At 40.1% G+C, this 16,543-nt stretch overlaps 1 protein-coding gene across 1 annotated transcript in view; it reads right to left on the reverse strand.

Moving 5' to 3' along the window:
* The window catches only part of LOC101851430 (myosin heavy chain, striated muscle), a 50,090-nt gene that overhangs the window by 28,949 nt on the left and 4,598 nt on the right, over nucleotides 1–16,543 (reverse strand). Inside the window, 15 exon segments of the mRNA XM_035971296.1 lie at nucleotides 54–171; nucleotides 405–492; nucleotides 1,845–1,912; nucleotides 3,340–3,460; nucleotides 3,912–4,094; nucleotides 4,474–4,644; nucleotides 5,032–5,181; nucleotides 5,711–5,829; nucleotides 6,314–6,452; nucleotides 7,019–7,122; nucleotides 7,781–7,879; nucleotides 8,362–8,425; nucleotides 8,835–8,927; nucleotides 13,672–13,783; nucleotides 16,024–16,051. Of these exon segments, the coding sequence (XP_035827189.1) occupies nucleotides 54–171; nucleotides 405–492; nucleotides 1,845–1,912; nucleotides 3,340–3,460; nucleotides 3,912–4,094; nucleotides 4,474–4,644; nucleotides 5,032–5,181; nucleotides 5,711–5,829; nucleotides 6,314–6,452; nucleotides 7,019–7,122; nucleotides 7,781–7,879; nucleotides 8,362–8,425; nucleotides 8,835–8,927; nucleotides 13,672–13,783; nucleotides 16,024–16,051 (1,657 nt within the window).

Consider the following 16,543-nt stretch of genomic DNA (forward strand, 5'->3'; position numbering starts at 1 on the left):
CTTTTCATTAAAGCTATTAGTATACTAGCTATGTCTTTAAGTATTGCACTCACCGCTGCTTGAACTCAGAGTAGATGATTCTGTTGGGGAATCCCTTACGGCAAATACGGATACCCTCAAGCACACCGTTACATTGCAGCTGGTGCAACACAAGGTAGGAGTCGATCTCACCTGCACGAAATGAAACACATCTTGATCAAGACGACAAACAGCAACAACAGAGGAACAAACCTGGTTAATACTTCTCTGACGAACTCAATGAGACTCGTCAGGATCAACATCATCATCATCGTCACAATCATGATCATCTACATCATCATAATCATCACAACTGGATAATTGAATTAATTGTAATAGTGTTTTGCTTGTAAAACTAAGCTTGAAAGGTGTTTCAAGACACGTACCTGGCTGCTTGAACTCGTTGGGGATGATACAACGCACAAAGTGAGGATGTGTGCTGTACAAGTTCTTCATCAGTTTGTTCAGAGATTCCTGAAAGATCGAGGGCAAAATTAATTATTCACTGGAACTATTTCTCAGAGATCTGTAAGCAGATTATGTGCGATTGGTCATAAAAGGAACATTTTGTTTTAAGGAGAAAGGGTTACTTAACTTTCAATTTAAAAAAAAAAATTGTATCCACTAATCGTTTGGAAATACAGCAAATCAAAACTTCCCAAATAATAGGATTATATTATGTGTATGTATGCTTGTATGTATGCATGTATGTATGTATACAAGCACATAGAATTTACATGTATAATATCTCTGTGTGTGTGCTTGTGTATGAGTGAGAAAGAGTGTGTTTCTGTGTGCATATAACATACTATAGTGAAAATATTACATAAACATTTATACACAAATATGTAATCGAAGAAATAGTTGAGGGGGCAATGAACACTGAAAACTACAAACTGGGTTAAAACACGGTGAATGCAAAGGTAGGACAAGCTGTAGGTAAAACACTGTTTCCCGGGCATCTGCTACGAAGACAATCACAGAAATACTGAGGTAGGAAACGGGAGGATTAGTGGAGAGGGGGATGGTTTTGTCATGAAAAGCGAAGGGTAAGGAAACGATGGATAAGCAAAGGGGCTGTCGTAAGATCAAAATATTAAAGAAATATAATCTGTACAATGTTTGATCTAATCCTTTCTTTGGGGGGGGGGGGGACACGCCATGCCTTCGTTTCAAATGAAACAGATATCTACTCTAAAGATACATTTTTCTAACAATTGTCATAGATACTGACAAGGACTGTGAACACGGGTCGTGTCTACCTTACTTGCTCAGCAAAATGTATTTGGATGTTTTTCTGAACATTTCTAAACCGTAAGGTGTTACTTCATTTAAATATCGTGAAGCTCACATACATTAATTTTGTAAATGACAGCTGGGTGTGAAAAGTAGGTAATTTTTCTATGCTAAAAAAAATAAAAGCATGCCGATATTTCCTAAATAAAGTACTGTTACTATTGGGCATAGAATCTAAGATTGGGAACTAAGGGACTTCTAGCTATATAAACTGAGGTGTAAATCTCACATCATGCAGGAAAGGGGGAGAGAGAGAGTTAATTTTTTTTTCTAAAACAGCTAAGATCAACGCTAACAAATACATTTAAAAGTATTGAAAAGTAACATAAGGGTAGGGAAAGTTGCAGGGCACGTTGAGGGTGGGTTGTCAGGACTCGTTAGATGGGTTTGGTGGTCACGCCGGCTTGCTATTGTTTTGGGGTTGTTTTTTTTTCTAGTTCAAAGATAGGTCCACACAGCATAACACTCTTCACAAAGGGTAGAGGGTTCCAGTCCAGGCTATGGTTCATGTCATGCTACGGCACGGATACCTTGTGCACAGAGGAAATGGTCTGGAAAGCAGATGACTTCTTCTTCTTAGAGCCACCACCAGCGGGCTCTACAAATAATGAAGAACAATACAAGTTTATTGACAAAATAAAATAAAGCCATGAGGGGGACTGTGGTATTTCCCATTTTGGGATGAGCAAGAAGATAGGAAAGATAGAGCTTGAGATATGGTTTCCTCTCCGGACTTCAAATCTGGAAAAAAAGATTGTTGATTTAGGAATGCAATATAATGTCGTGATGCCTGGCGGAGTTCTGGTGCATACTGCAGAAAAAGTGGCCAGATATGGGAATGCTTTGAAGCTGAACGCTGATGTCTGTTTCTACTATTTCTAAACTTTTCAATTTCTCCTTTTCTAACGCGTTGCTTCTGAAATCTGCCAAGCACCTTTTGACTACAAAGAGCGAAGATAAAACCTACATCTAATGCTGAAGCTCCACTGTGATAAAAACCAAGGGAGTCTTCCACTAGAAAACTCAAAAGATATTTCTGAACTTAGGATTGATTTCCTATAGTCTGCAATTTTACGCCTGGACTGATTTTTGTTTCAAAACAATTGCCATGAGCTCCAGAGAAAAGATGTCGATTTTCCCTTCTTCGTTATTCGAAATTGATTTGGAAATGATGTAAAAGTTTACGCCTTGCCTGACCTTGTGCATGTTAGAAACAGTTTGGAAATTGCCTCCCTTTTTCCTTTGTCCCGCTTTGGGCTGACCATCCTCTTGTGGGAATAAGACAATGCATAAAGAAAGAGACGTTTAACATCTGTCAAGAACAGGCTACCATGTACAAAAGAGAAAACGTTTTCCTTCATTACGCTCTCAACAACGATCGCATTTTATTGAAGGACCGTAATCATAGTACATAACGATAATTATATATTATGACCACCACCATTGCGAGCATTATTACTGGGTTCAGAATAGAGGTTAATTGGTATTGCTACATTTTAACAATGATATCATAAATACATAATTAGATTCCACCATTATTTCTATGTCATTAAATCATGTTTGTTAGTGACATTGGCATTGAACTTCATATTATGAATTTCACAAGGAAGTAAAAGTACACCTTCTTCTTCTTCCAACTCCTCCACCCCCCACCCCCCCCCCCCCTATTCCACCCTCCTCCTTATTCTCCTCCTCCTAATTCTTCGCCATCTCCTTACCTTAAATTGTCATTGTACGAAAGTAAGTAGCATTATTAAGATATCTCCATATTATGAATAGGCCAAGTGCCATTAGACGTAAAAAGAAAGAAGGAAAAAAGAAAGAAAGAAAGAAAAAGAAGAAAGAAAGAAAGTAACCTTTTTAAAGAAAGAAAGAAAAGAAAAGAAGAAAGAAAAAGAGAAGAAAGAAAGAAAGAAAAGAAAAAAGAAGAAAGAAAGCAAGCAAGAAAGAAAAATAGAAAGAAAGAAAGAGAGAAAACGACTCTCAAACTAAAAAGTGTTGTATCTAAATCTAATGAACACCTACCCTCGGGAGCGGCGAACAGGATGGTCACAAGAGGCTCCTTGGAGTGGCTGAGCAATTCAACCACGGTCTCGTTCAGTGGATCCTTGTTCTTCTCCAGCCAGCCGGTGATGTTGTAGGGCACCTAGATGTGAGGAACCAATACATTTGGTCAGGTGTTGTTGGAGTTGGAGTTGGAGTTGGAGTTGGAGTCTGAATTATGTTGAAAGCTTTTAAAGTAACAAACATTATTTCCTTAAAGACATAATATGTGAGTATGTGAGGGAAACATTTGTGTGTGTATGTACAGTGTGTGTGTGTGTGTGTGTGTGTGTGTGTGTGTGTGTGTGTGTGTGTGTGTGTGTGCAATAGATTTACTTTTGAATGTATATATGTATATCTTATGTAGATCTCCATCCTACATCTGAATGTGTGTGTGGGAGGGGGGTGGGGTGGATAAGAAACTAAATGCTTTATTCCCACCCTCACCCCATGTCCACTCCCAACCCCCATCCCCTACTCCCAATGAACACAATGTCCATCAAATACAATTAATTTGATTCTAACGGACAAGTCAGCGTTTGTTTAATACTCACGCTGCCAGCGTAGTGGTGAAGCTCGAAGTGAGCCTCGACCTGTCCAGCCTTCTTGGGCTTTCCAGCCTTGCCGTAGTTCTTGGACTTGCCCAGATGGTTGCCGTTGAGCTTGTCCAGGAAAGTCTTGTCGCTGGCCTTGGGGAACATGCACTCTTCCTCAAGGATGGACAAGATACCCATGGGCTGTGGATGCAGGTTGAGTTGAGTTGATGTTCGAGCTGAGATTTCACATTAATTGCATTTTTTTTAAAGGAAGGGTAAAAAAAAACAGGCCTATAAATTAATACTTACCATCATCAATACGAGCAATCCTGTCATTGTTTTCAGAGGAATTTAAAGTGTGGTGACAAGTGTGTGTGCGCGTATATATAGTTATGATGCCGCACCAACTTTTTCTTTGTGGAGAAAAACAAAATCACTTTTTACTCAAACAAAAGAAAAAAATGACGTTTTCGGCAGTGCTGATGTTAAGTTCAGCGCTATTACTATTTCCCGACTAATCCCAATCTAGTTATGTAGACAGGTTTCATAATTTGACCAATGGTCATCCGTTCCTACTCACCTTCTCAATCAGATCGATGGCGGCCTGCAAGTCCATACCGAAGTCAATGAACTCCCAGTCAATTCCTTCCTTCTTGTATTCCTCCTGCTCGAGGATGAACATGTGATGGTTGAAGAACTGCTGCAGACGCTCGTTGGTGTAGTTGATGCAAAGCTGCTCGAAGCTGTTGAACTGTTGTCGGGAGAAAAAAATGAGGATAAAATTCAATGATGGGAAAGGCATTGGTGACGAATGGTGTGCGTGTTGGGGTTTTTCTTTCAACTTTTTTCTCATGCGAAGTAGGAACTGAAAATTGTCAACAGTCTATAAGAACAAGAGGATGCGTGATCTTGTCAGAAAATGCGTTTGCTGTTCGTTTAAAAAGTTGTAAGGAAGTGTTTTTCCCTTGGCTAAATAAAGGGCGATCTATACATCCAAAGAAAAAATATATATCCTGAAACATGAAAAATACTCAGGATATTACGAAAAATACATCCTTCGTTTAACAATTCTTGAACAGTACGATTTAAGACAAAGGTCCTGCAAACACATGGTAATTCAAAATAATTGACAACTCACGTCGAAGATCTCGAAACCAGCAATATCGAGCACACCAATGAAGAACTGTCTCTTGTTCTTGGTGTCCAGAGTCTTGTTGACACGCAAGACCAACCACTTGAACATACGGTCGTACAGAGACTTGGCCAGGGCAGCCACGGAGTAGTTGACCTGTGAGCAGAGAGATTGTGATGGTTGTAAAGCAAATAGGACAAATGACATGCCGTAGAGCATGAATATGCACTTTAGAAATGCAATCATTATAATCATCATTATCATGTATTAAGAGAAAACGAAATGTTTTGTTGTTTGTTGTCTTGGGGGGGGGGAGGGGGCGGCAACTGACTATATCCAAATAATGAAAACAATTCTATATGAGTAATGACACAATTCGAAATAACATTATTACAGTCCGTTTTTATGCTCAACGTTTTGGAAAGTATTTTCTTTAAAGCAGCATATTTATAGAATTGCCAAAATGCCTTATCATTCTAAGAAGGATTATACTATTTTATACAGCGAGTTTGTCTGTGGTCAATGCAAATGTTGTGTGGGCAAACATCACAAATGCTCAAGTTAAAAACCGCCGTATTTCTTTATGTCTCTATGTCATTGATGTTACCAAATATCACTATCCTTTTGGTCAATTACAAAAGTAAAATATCACATCGTGGGCTATGTTTGAAGCCACATTTCTCACCTGGTTCAAGTTACGTCCCTGGGTGACGTACTCGGCGCCGACCTTGATCTTGGGCTTGAGCAGACCCTTCAGGAGATCTCCGGCGTTGATGCCCAGCAGGAAAGCAACCTTTTCAGCCTCTGTTCACAGGAACGGAACGGAAATAAATATATGAGGGTTTTTTGGTCTTTATTGTACTACTTGAGGCATAGTAAACGCAATGACTCACTCGAGAAAGATATTCATGAAGCAAAGGGTGAAGGCAGAAGAGAAAGGGGGAGACATAGTGGAAAATGGGAACAGAACATAGAAACCTACCTTGGAATCAAAATAATACAGGCAAGCAGAATGGCAAAAGACAATATATTTTATTGCAGAAAGGTCTCAGACGCAACATCCAACTTCTGAAAGAAGAAGAAGGAATCGAAGAAGAAGAAGAACACACACGTATACACACACACACACACACACACACACACACACACACACACACACACACACACACACACACACACACACCCTCTGTCCTTCATCCCCCCCCTCTCTCTCTCTCTCTCTCTCTCTCTCTCTCTCTCTCTCTCTCTCTCTCTCTCTCTCTCTCCTTCTCTCACTCTCTGTACTCACCAGCTGTTCCGTCAGCCTCAGCCTGCTCCTCTCTGGGTCTCTGCTTGAACCTCATCTCACCGAAGTGCATGATAGCAGCAGTGCATTTGTACAGGGAGTTCTTCTCCTCGCTGGTGAAGCCCAGAACGTCGAAGGCCTCCTGCAAGTCGCCAAGACAACAGAAGAGTGTGTTTTACTGAATGTACAAGCTGAATAGATCACTTGGAACATTCAAAAGGTATCAAAAGGTATTATGTTGGTCAGCTGCTCAGATGTACGAAGCCTACAATTTTGATGTTTTGGAATGTGTAGGTACAGGAAAAAAATCCGTTTTATTTTCTCTCTCTTCAAAAGTTTGTTTCCTGAGCATGGAACATAAGAACACCTAACTGACAATTCTCTTTAAAAGAAACATTTTTCTTTCAACCATTTCTTGGAACAGAGCATTTAAGTAAACTGGGACAACGAGCAAAATTATCCAAACCAAAACTGAAAAAAACAACCACATACACATTTTCAAAGTTTCAAACTGCCTTTATACAAATCTCTTTACAACATCTCAAAGAGAAAAAGCGACAGAAGTCATTCCCCGACAACTACTTTCAGTACCCTAAGCCGTCTGATAAAAGTACATTCTAAAACAAAATAATAATATTTCATAGAGGAAACAAACATGTTCGTTTTACGGTTGGGGGATTCCCTTAACTTGAACTGTAAGTGACTTACGTCGGTGAGTTTCATTTCCTCGGTATCGTCGATTCCGTCGACGATCAGGGAGCCCTGGTTGATGTACCCGTAAAGGGCGGGGTCGGGGCTGGCCAGCAGGGTCTCTGTTGGAGTGTTGGAAGGGGGTGACAGAGTAAGGGCAGGGCAGAGGGGAAGGAATGAAGGAGGAAAGAGAGTTATAAAAACGGCCCATCTCTCTCTCTCTCTCTCTCTCTCTCTCTCTCTCTCTCTCTCTCTCTCCCGTTCTCCCTCTCTTTCTTGATCTCTAAGTCTCTATCTATTGGTCTCTATTATCTTATCTTATCATTTCTATCTTTTCTTATCTAACCTAATGATCTTACCATATTTTATCCTGTGTTTATCTTGTCATCTTACATTATCTGTCCTGATCTTTTCTGATCTGATCCAATAAGAGTTAATCTTTTCTTATCCCAGTGATTATCTCATCTTATCTTCTCTATCTTTTCTTATCTACCCTAATCTAATCTAATCTAATCTAGTCGTATCTAAATCAATCTAATCGTATCCTACCTCTATCTTTTCTTATCTAACCTATTCTAATCTAGTCATATTTAAACTAATCTGATCGTATCCAACCTCTATCTTTTCGTATCTAACCTAAACTAATCCAATCATATCTAAACTACTCTGATCGTATTTTATTTCTATTTTTTCTTATATATCTAACCTAATCTAAATAAATCATATTCTAATATAATCTGATGGTATCCTATCATCGTCTCTAAGTTTCCCCTCACGTACCGTGCAGGGATGGAAGAGCGGGTGAGAGCAGCTGGTAGAAGATGTGGTAGTTACGCTCGGCGGGCTGCTGGAAAGTCACACGGGATTTCTCAAGCAGATCTGAGAAAGAAGAATCCGAACCAGTTTATTAAAGACCTTTCTAAACCTTACCAGGCTGTGTTTGTTATAACATATCGATCAGGGAGCTTCTGATTTTTTGGGACCACTTCAAAGGGGAAAAATCTCGTGAGATTCGATATTAATCACTTGGCTGCTGTTTCGGGAGGGTGTGTGTGTGGGGGGGGGGGGGGGGTTGGGGGGGGGGAATTATAAATGAGATCGAGCTGAGAGAGGAATTTAATCGGCTGTAATGGATGGATTTTTTCAAAATTGTAGTGAAGATGTGTTTGTATGATTAAGTATACATTTGTTCAGAAGAGCTTTTCAACAATATACTTTCGTCTTTTAGATATTTAAGATTTTATCGTATCGATTACAAACATGAATTCATTTTCCTGAAAAGGAAGAGAAAAATTTTTTTTTTTAACAAACAAGCAAACAAGCAAACAAAATAATAAACAAACAAAAATATCCAAACTTACATGTCTCAATATCAGCACCGGCGATCTTTCCTTGGGTTCCGAAGTGGATACGGATGAATTTACCCTGTGGATGAGTGACTCGTGCTTTCAAACCCATACATTACACATTCTTTGACCTCAATAAGGTTCAAAGATGCGAGAAAATTTATCAATTTTTCCGTTCACCCCCCCCCCCCCTCCCCCCACCACAAAAAGAAAAGAAATATGTTCTTTTGTGAATTTTTAAAAATCTATATGAGCATGGAAATATATGTTGGTGACAAAAGAAAAGGTATATAAAACATTACAAAATGATTTTGTTTGCATAAAATACCACTACCTTTTGTTATATTTGTTTCAACTGTCCTGAATTAAGACCCATAATAATTATAGTGCACTTCAATACAAATGGTAATACAAATATTCTTTTTCAGAATGTCAAATCGTAAATGACATAAATGGAAAGAACTGACGACAAAGCCGTTGGTACTTACAAATCTAGAGGAGTTGTTATTTCTAATGGTCTTGGCATTACCATAGGCTTCCAGTACAGGGTTAGCCTGAATAATTTGGTCCTCCAGGGAACCCTGTTATGTCATGTAGGAGGCACATGGGAGTGGAGTCAGCACACAGGGTTGGTAGGGTGGGGTGTACACACGAAGGAAATTGGGTTCGAACATGAAGGGGTAAAATTGGGGAATGTGGTAAAAAAAAAAAGTAGGTGGTGGAAAGGATCGGGGGCGGGAGGGAAAAGAAACAAAAGTATTAACAACCTGTTGATAATATTCTAAGTGGTGGGTTCTGTGTCAGGTTAGCGCTAGATTGAAGTGACTGGAGAAAAAAAAAGATCAGTAAAATCTGATCTCTCGTAATGTAAGACGTCTCTGTTTGTTCGTTATTTTTCTTTTTTTTCCCATTCACTTCAACAACAACAACAAAAAAGAAATAGAACAAGTTAGTGGGTAAAAATAAAATATAACCCGTTCGTGAACGGGGGATGGATGTGAATGTTAAAGGAAGGATGGTGGTAGTATGGTAAAGGGAAACACACATCGTGAGAATGGAAAATAGTATTGTGTTGCGGGTTTGGATTTGGGTCGGAGGTGAAGGTGGAAGGGATGAGGTATTGAGGATAAAAGGGGAATAATAAAGGAGGTGGGAAGGGTATGAGTGGTAAAAGGTCTAGTGGGATGTTAGGAATGGTGAGGATTCTATCTAATTCGTTGGAGTGGAGGGCTTGAACTGTGGTCGGTGACGACTGGTTGGCTGCCATCTTCGGTTGCACGTTTGATTAGACATTTTTTTTCGCCTTGCGTTTCACTCATCAGGATCAGAACTTACGTCGGAGTATCAGAGGAAAAGGTTAGGTATTAGAGGCACACGGGGTGAAAGGAAGGACTAGAGTTTTGACACGTTTGCGTTGTCCGACACAATATTATTGACGTTTCTATCTACACGTCTTTAATTTGGGTTTCAAGCTGGGTTGATATGTTCGTACGAAGGAGGGTAAGGTGAGGAAGGGGTCTGAACGGAAGGGAATCACTCGTGGAGAATCTCGTGAAGATTCTTGTTCATAATCACTCGCAAAGGAAGTGACATTATCTACCGTTACTGGAAATGGTTAAATAAGAACTCGGGTGAAGGTGGGAACGGTACAGTTCAGGTTGGTTGGTGGGTAGAGTTTAGGTTGGTGGGTAGGCGGGTTGGTGGTTATGGTAGAATTTGGGTTGGAGGGTGCGTACAAAAAAGGGAAAAAATGTGTTCCGTCTCTGATACGGTTCACAGAGACAATACGAGGGGAAGGAACATTCAAAACGGGGTAGGATTTCGTAGCCAGACAAAGACTTTTCCTCAAGTCTGGTTCGGTGTTGTGTTTTTTTCACCGCTGTTAGGTACTCACGAATCTGGAGGAGTTGTTATTACGGGTGGTTTTAGCGTTGCCGTAAGCTTCCATTACAGGGTTGGCCTGTACAATTTGGTCTTCTAATGAACCCTGTCACACGAGGTGGTGTGAAGGGAGGGCAGCAACATTGGGGAAGCAAACAGAGTAGAACATGAGGGATGGTGGCGTGTGTGCTCGGTGGGTGGGTTGGTTGGGGGGGGGGTGCTTGGGGGACGCGGACTGCGCAGGACTTGGGGTAGGAAAGACATTGGGAACGGTTGTGGAGAGGTGGAAAGGGTGACTTGGTTCATGGATCACAAAGGGATGATGGAGTTTCATATATAGGATTGCCAGGCGTGAACATGTTAGTGTCCTTGCTTGACAGAGCCGTCAGTGACGAACTAATAATCGAGATGGGGAAATAAACAACAGGCATGAGAAAGGAAATAAGGGTTGAGGTGTTAGTGAAAAAATCGACAAGTGAACTCAATCGACAGGCGAAAAGAGAGAAAGGCTTTGTGGATTGTCTTAGCCCGAAAAGCTTCGCTTCCAGACAAAATAAAAATGTATGAAGCGGAGCGAAATTTTAGGAGTTCAGAATATTCGGCCAGCGAAAAGGTGACGGTGATGAAAAAAGCTTTTGAGTCCGTATGGCATTGAAGATTTGGTTTTCCCTTTAAACTGTGCTGGCATGTTGATTTCGCTTTGAAAGGCAACATTGGCAACTTTCAAGCACCTTGGTGAGAAAAAAACTTTTCTGATGGGGCGTCAACAAGGAATAGCTAGCAGCTCTCTTCAAGAAAAGCTGACTTGAATGAAAAGAGACTTCAAGAAAAGTCAAGTTCAAGAGACCATATAAAAGTTTCACTCCTTGAAAATGACGTTCTACGTAAAAAGAAGACGAAAGCGTACTCCTTTTTTTCTCCAAATGAATCACTTTTGGTTCGAACTCAGATCAACATGGGGTTTTTGTATGAGTAGGTTTGGGAGGGGAGGGGAGGATGGGTATAAGGTGAGGGCAAAGGATCATGTGGTGTGAGGATATGGGGAAGAAATTGTTAAGGAAGTACGTGATCTACCAGGACGCGGGGAGAAGGATTTGGGGAGGATTGGAGGGGTTGGATTGGGGGGGGTTCATAATTTTTTTCATTGGCGGTCTCGTAGGTTTGGGGAGCTATCGACATAATTAATGGAAAACTTTGAAGCTACATAAACAGGCGGGTGATTGTTTGGTGGAGGAGGTCAGGGGTCAGTTGAGGATTTGGACACGCAAATAGTTGAAGGAGGTCTGAGGAAAACGTTGTGAATATCATGGTGGGGTAATCTGCAGCACTCAGGGCGGTGGTGGTGGAGTTCGGGTCATGTAGGTACAGGATAATTAGGATTAGGTCTACACGGCTGGGAATGCGGTAGTGGCTGGGTGGTTAGCCACTGGTCAGTATGTATGGACGCTAGTACATTGAGAAGGGGGAGGGGAAGGGGGGAAGACGGAGGGAGGTCGATTTGGGTTGGAAGAGGTGAGGGTGGCGGTGGGTAGTTGTTTGGTTGGTTGAGTGGGTAGGGGTGGGTGTCGTCATTATATCCAGGTTGTGGTGGTGGTCTAAAGGTGACGGGGTACGAGGAAAGGGGTCACGGAGGGCATTTGGCGTTGAGCCAAGGAGTTGGTGATGCAGACCCTCGGCCGGACGTTGCGCGAGGAGGTGGCCGAGCGGTACTTACGAATCTGGACGAGTTGTTGTTACGGGTGGTCTTAGCATTGCCGTATGCCTCAAGCACGGGGTTAGCCTGCACGATTTGGTCCTCCAGAGTACCCTTTATAGTGAAGGGGGTGGCCCGAGGGGAATTGTGGAGGGTGTGGGTGGTTTGTGGGTGGTCGGGGTGATCAATGGATCATGGGGTGGCCACGATAGAGAGGGTAATAAAATCGAAAGTTGATGACAGTGTCTTGGAAAGTAATTATAGTGAACATTTTGTAGTTCTTCCCCTTGTTGCTGTTGTTGTTGTTGTTGTTGTTGTTGTTGTTGTTGTTGTTGTTGTTGTTGTTGCTGCTGCTGTTGTTGTTGTTGTCGTTGTTGTTTTAGTGAAGGAGTGTGGCTTTGTAAGTGGTTGTGGTGTTGATGGACAAAAGGAAGAAGGAGCAGTACTTTCAGTTTTGAACACGTCAAATTGCAAGATAGTAAAATGAAATCAATGAAAAAGAATGAAACCAAAAATGAAAATGAAAAGAAATATTTTGTTAATAACAGTCATGAAAACCATGATACGATATGGTAATGAGGACTCTGGGTTGGAAGATGACGATGAATTGAGAGAGAAACAGAAATATTATGAAAATCAATGGCTGTGAAAGACAGAGTGAACAAAGGAACATCCAATGGTAGTGAACGCGACATGTGTATATAACTTCATATGTAAAAGACAAGACAGCTCATGGCATAAAAACATTAAATTCATCCAACGAAATTGACAAAAAAGCATTATATACGTCAAAAGTATGGTACAAAATCATCATATTAACTCAAATTCACTTAAATCAAAACCAAAATAATAAATATTGACTATTGTATGTTACATTCTTAACCGTTCAAATACTCATAATACATTATTGGGCGTAAAGAGATAAAAGTTAAAGAGATTAACCATTTAACTTAAAACGATGTATAGATCTACTTGCAATAAGAGAAAATCAACTATAGTAACAAAATGAAATTCAACATAATATCGTTAATGACACGACAAACTGGCGTCAGTATGTTACAGGTGGGAAGGGGTTAAAGAAAGGTGTAGTCTTACTAAATTTTACAACAATAAGAATGATAATATTATATATAACTAGAAATGTAACGAGCAATTTAAACAATGAGAAAATAATCATCATGTTTGCTGAGAACTGTTAAAATGTAAGTGTACATGCATGTGAGTTTGAATGTGTGTATGTGTGAAAGTGTGTATGTTTATATTTGATCATGCTTGTTTGTGCGTGTCTGTACGTCTGAACGTATAATGTCAGTATTTCATTTGCCTTTCCTTGAAGAGACTGTATTCAATGATTCGGGAAAATGCGATACGAACATGCTGCTCTGTGCATGCATTATCAAAAAAAGTCCAAAAAGTTGTTTCGTTTAAACAAACTGAAATGTAGCGAATGCATGCATTAATGCAAACTGCGTGAACAGTAAATTTGCATAAGAATTCACTTCAGCTGTGAATGGTCCACAAATTTCTTATCTACAATTCTAATGTTGGAACGAAATCAATTAAGTTGAAGTTCATTCTACTCTTGGCCCTTAATGGACTTATTCTTTGTTGAAGAACATGTAATACGTAATACGAATAATATGTCTAACCATGCAGACGTAAAAGGGAGGGAGGGAGGAGGGAGGGAGGGAGGAGGAGGAGGAGGAGTGAACTAGGGGAGGGATCACTCTACACGCTGGGTGCGTGTCTACCTTCTTGGAGGCAGCGGCTTCCTCTTCTTTCTTCTGTTGACCGGCAGCAACATTAGCAAAGTACATGATTACTTTCTTCGTGTTCTCAGTCTTTCCGGCTCCGGACTCACCACTGTCGTAATGGATAAGGATATGGGCAAACCCCGTTAACAAACCAATCATTTGGGGATTTCAAAGAGGTTTGGTTTGGGGCTTTTTTTTCTTTCTCGCGTGCAGTTTACTGTTTATCCTGTGTATAATTTGAAAAGGGGGGAGTGGAGGTGTTTTTACTTTTAAGAGTATTATCAAAACCGTTGTTTCATTCACTTTGGGTTATTTCAAAAGTGAGACCAACGCTTTTTTTGTGTCTCATCCACGCTGGATAAAAACACTCTAATAAGCTTACTGTGACACAAAGGATAGCGTTGGGTTTACAGCTATTTTGTCGAGGAGGGGGGGTTGTTGTTGTTATTGTTGTTGTTGTTGTTGTTGTTGTTGTTGTTGTTGTTGTTGTTGTTGTTGTTGTTGTTTTTTGTTTACGTGTTTTTCTTTTAGCTTTTGAACTTAAATCCATTTCCTTGGACAAAGGAGAAACGTTTGACTTTTTGCCCTGTGGACTAAAATAACATCCTAAACCAAAATCATTTCACATAAATGAAACGATAACAACATTATGTGTATGCAAACAGTGCCACGAAACAAAGCCAGTGCGAGAATATGATAACAAGAGGTCAGCCGACAGGCTTGACGAGGCTGAAACAGGACGGAAAGCATCGAGCCAAAAGCTCCGATAACTTTGCATACACCACGAGACAACAAGGCATCGGAGGATGCACGAATACACAGACATTATAGCAATAATATGTATTTAATGTAGCGGAAACTCAGAATGGCTCTGCAATCGACAAAGCACTAATGTATACGAGATTTGAAAAGTTGTCTGAATGGTCTGGGGAGATTAATATTAAATGTAATTTCTTTCATATTTGTTTGCCAACTTAATGTTTCCTTTTTTCTTCAACTCCATATTTAAAAAGTATCAAATGTCATCATGAGAACGACCACTCAATATTAGTAACAAATAGATGTTTTGGTGGCTTGTGTATATTCAAGCGTATTTAACTGATGTCGAGTACAATTCTTGTTTTTGTTTCCTTTTCCTAAACCTCCAAAGTTTAGTCAAGTGATGGATTATAACAGTGCCGAAGCTTTGCAGAAGAAAAGCAATCAAAAGCAGTGCGCAACAAACGACCTTCCTAAGGTCAGATATAACTCTATAATAGAACTTTCGTTTCCCCCCCCAGAGTCATACTGTTGAATTACAGTACACAATAACTGAAGAAAGGATATTATCGTTATGTTAGGTAGAAGTGTCTCTTTACATTTCTCGTTTAGAGTTTAAATGTAAAATATTCTACTGATAAATGCGAGAATATGAATTCACTACCTTCATCTTTTTTCTTTCGTTCTTTCTTACTTTTATATAAATTGCCGGCCACCCCCGTTTTTTTCTCTAAGAAATGACAATCAAAACGACAACGATTAAAAAGAATGCGCGGGGGGGGGGAGGGGGGGTCTGGGAGTTGATTGTTCTTTACTGGTCTAATACGGATTTCTAATCCATTCTTTTAACATCAGTGTAATTTCGAAATTGTCTATTGGTATATTATAATAAATAAATTAAATGCAGATAGAAATCAGGCAGCAGAGTAATAATTATTTGACAGGCCCGTCGTGCCATCCTGTGAAAAGCACTCCAAGTCCATAGAGTACGACAAACCTGTGCTCAAGACGAAAAAGATTCTTACACTTACATATGGCAGTTTTCTATCTGTATTTTTGTCCCTGGTTAAATCTGCCGCCACGTTGGCGAAGTATTGTATCACCTTTTTCGTACTTTCTGTTTTGCCAGCTCCTGATTCGCCGCTGTTTGAGAGAGTGATTCGAGAATGGAGGGATAGAAAAGAATCGTCCTCTTTCACTCATATTATGTTAGAAATATTATCGTCAAGCACCGACTCAGATTGTTGTATTTTTAATCTAATATGTACAGTCGTATTTATACAATTAAGGACTTAACCGTTTTGTTGTTCATTTTGATATTAAGTACTCCAGACGTGTTGAAAGCTGAATCTCCAAAAAAGACGAGATAGTCAGGAACGATTTTGAAGGAGACAAAGTCTTTTACATTGTCAGCCTGCTGAAGAGGGGGTGAAGAACAGAGGGTGTGTCATTTTTTGTTTTAAGGAGTGTTGGAAATGTTGGGGTAATCATTCGAACCGAAACGACTTAAAACAACGAAAACAGACGTATTTTCACATGATATATTCGCTTCATCGTAATTTTATTTTGGAGTAAAGGGACCATACTCACGTAATCAACATAGACTGGTTCTCGCGATCTGGAGAAAGACAAGAATAAATATGGTGGAGTTAGTTGGGAGTTAACAATTTTTCTGTAGTGAACTAGTATGCACAAACAGAGAAGCAAATAGGGGACCCAACCATATATACATTATTACAATTCCTTAAAATTATCTTTCTTTTTTTCAAATCTCCAATCCGTCTACGCTCTCACTTCGTCTCTGTCTCTGTCCATGTCTGTCTGTCAGCCTATCTGTTTGTCTGTCCTTCTGTCTGATTCTCTCTCTCTCTCTCTCTCTCTCTCTCTCTCTCTCTCTCTCTCTCTGTCTTTGCACCCCCCCTCTAATTCTCTCTCCCTCTCTGTTCTCTTCTTGTTTTCCTTCCATTGCTCCCTTTCCTTTTTATAGCTTCTAAGAGCTTTCTATTTGTTTTTACTGTACACCTAAAGCGGTACGGTTGTTGATAGCTTATAATCTTGGAGCAAAATCGGATAGACATCCTGGCGCTTTCCAACCCTTGGCAGAGAGTCC

The sequence above is a fragment of the Aplysia californica genome, unplaced genomic scaffold (genome assembly GCF_000002075.1).
Source record: "Aplysia californica isolate F4 #8 unplaced genomic scaffold, AplCal3.0 scaffold00413, whole genome shotgun sequence".
NCBI lineage: Eukaryota > Metazoa > Mollusca > Gastropoda > Aplysiida > Aplysiidae > Aplysia > Aplysia californica.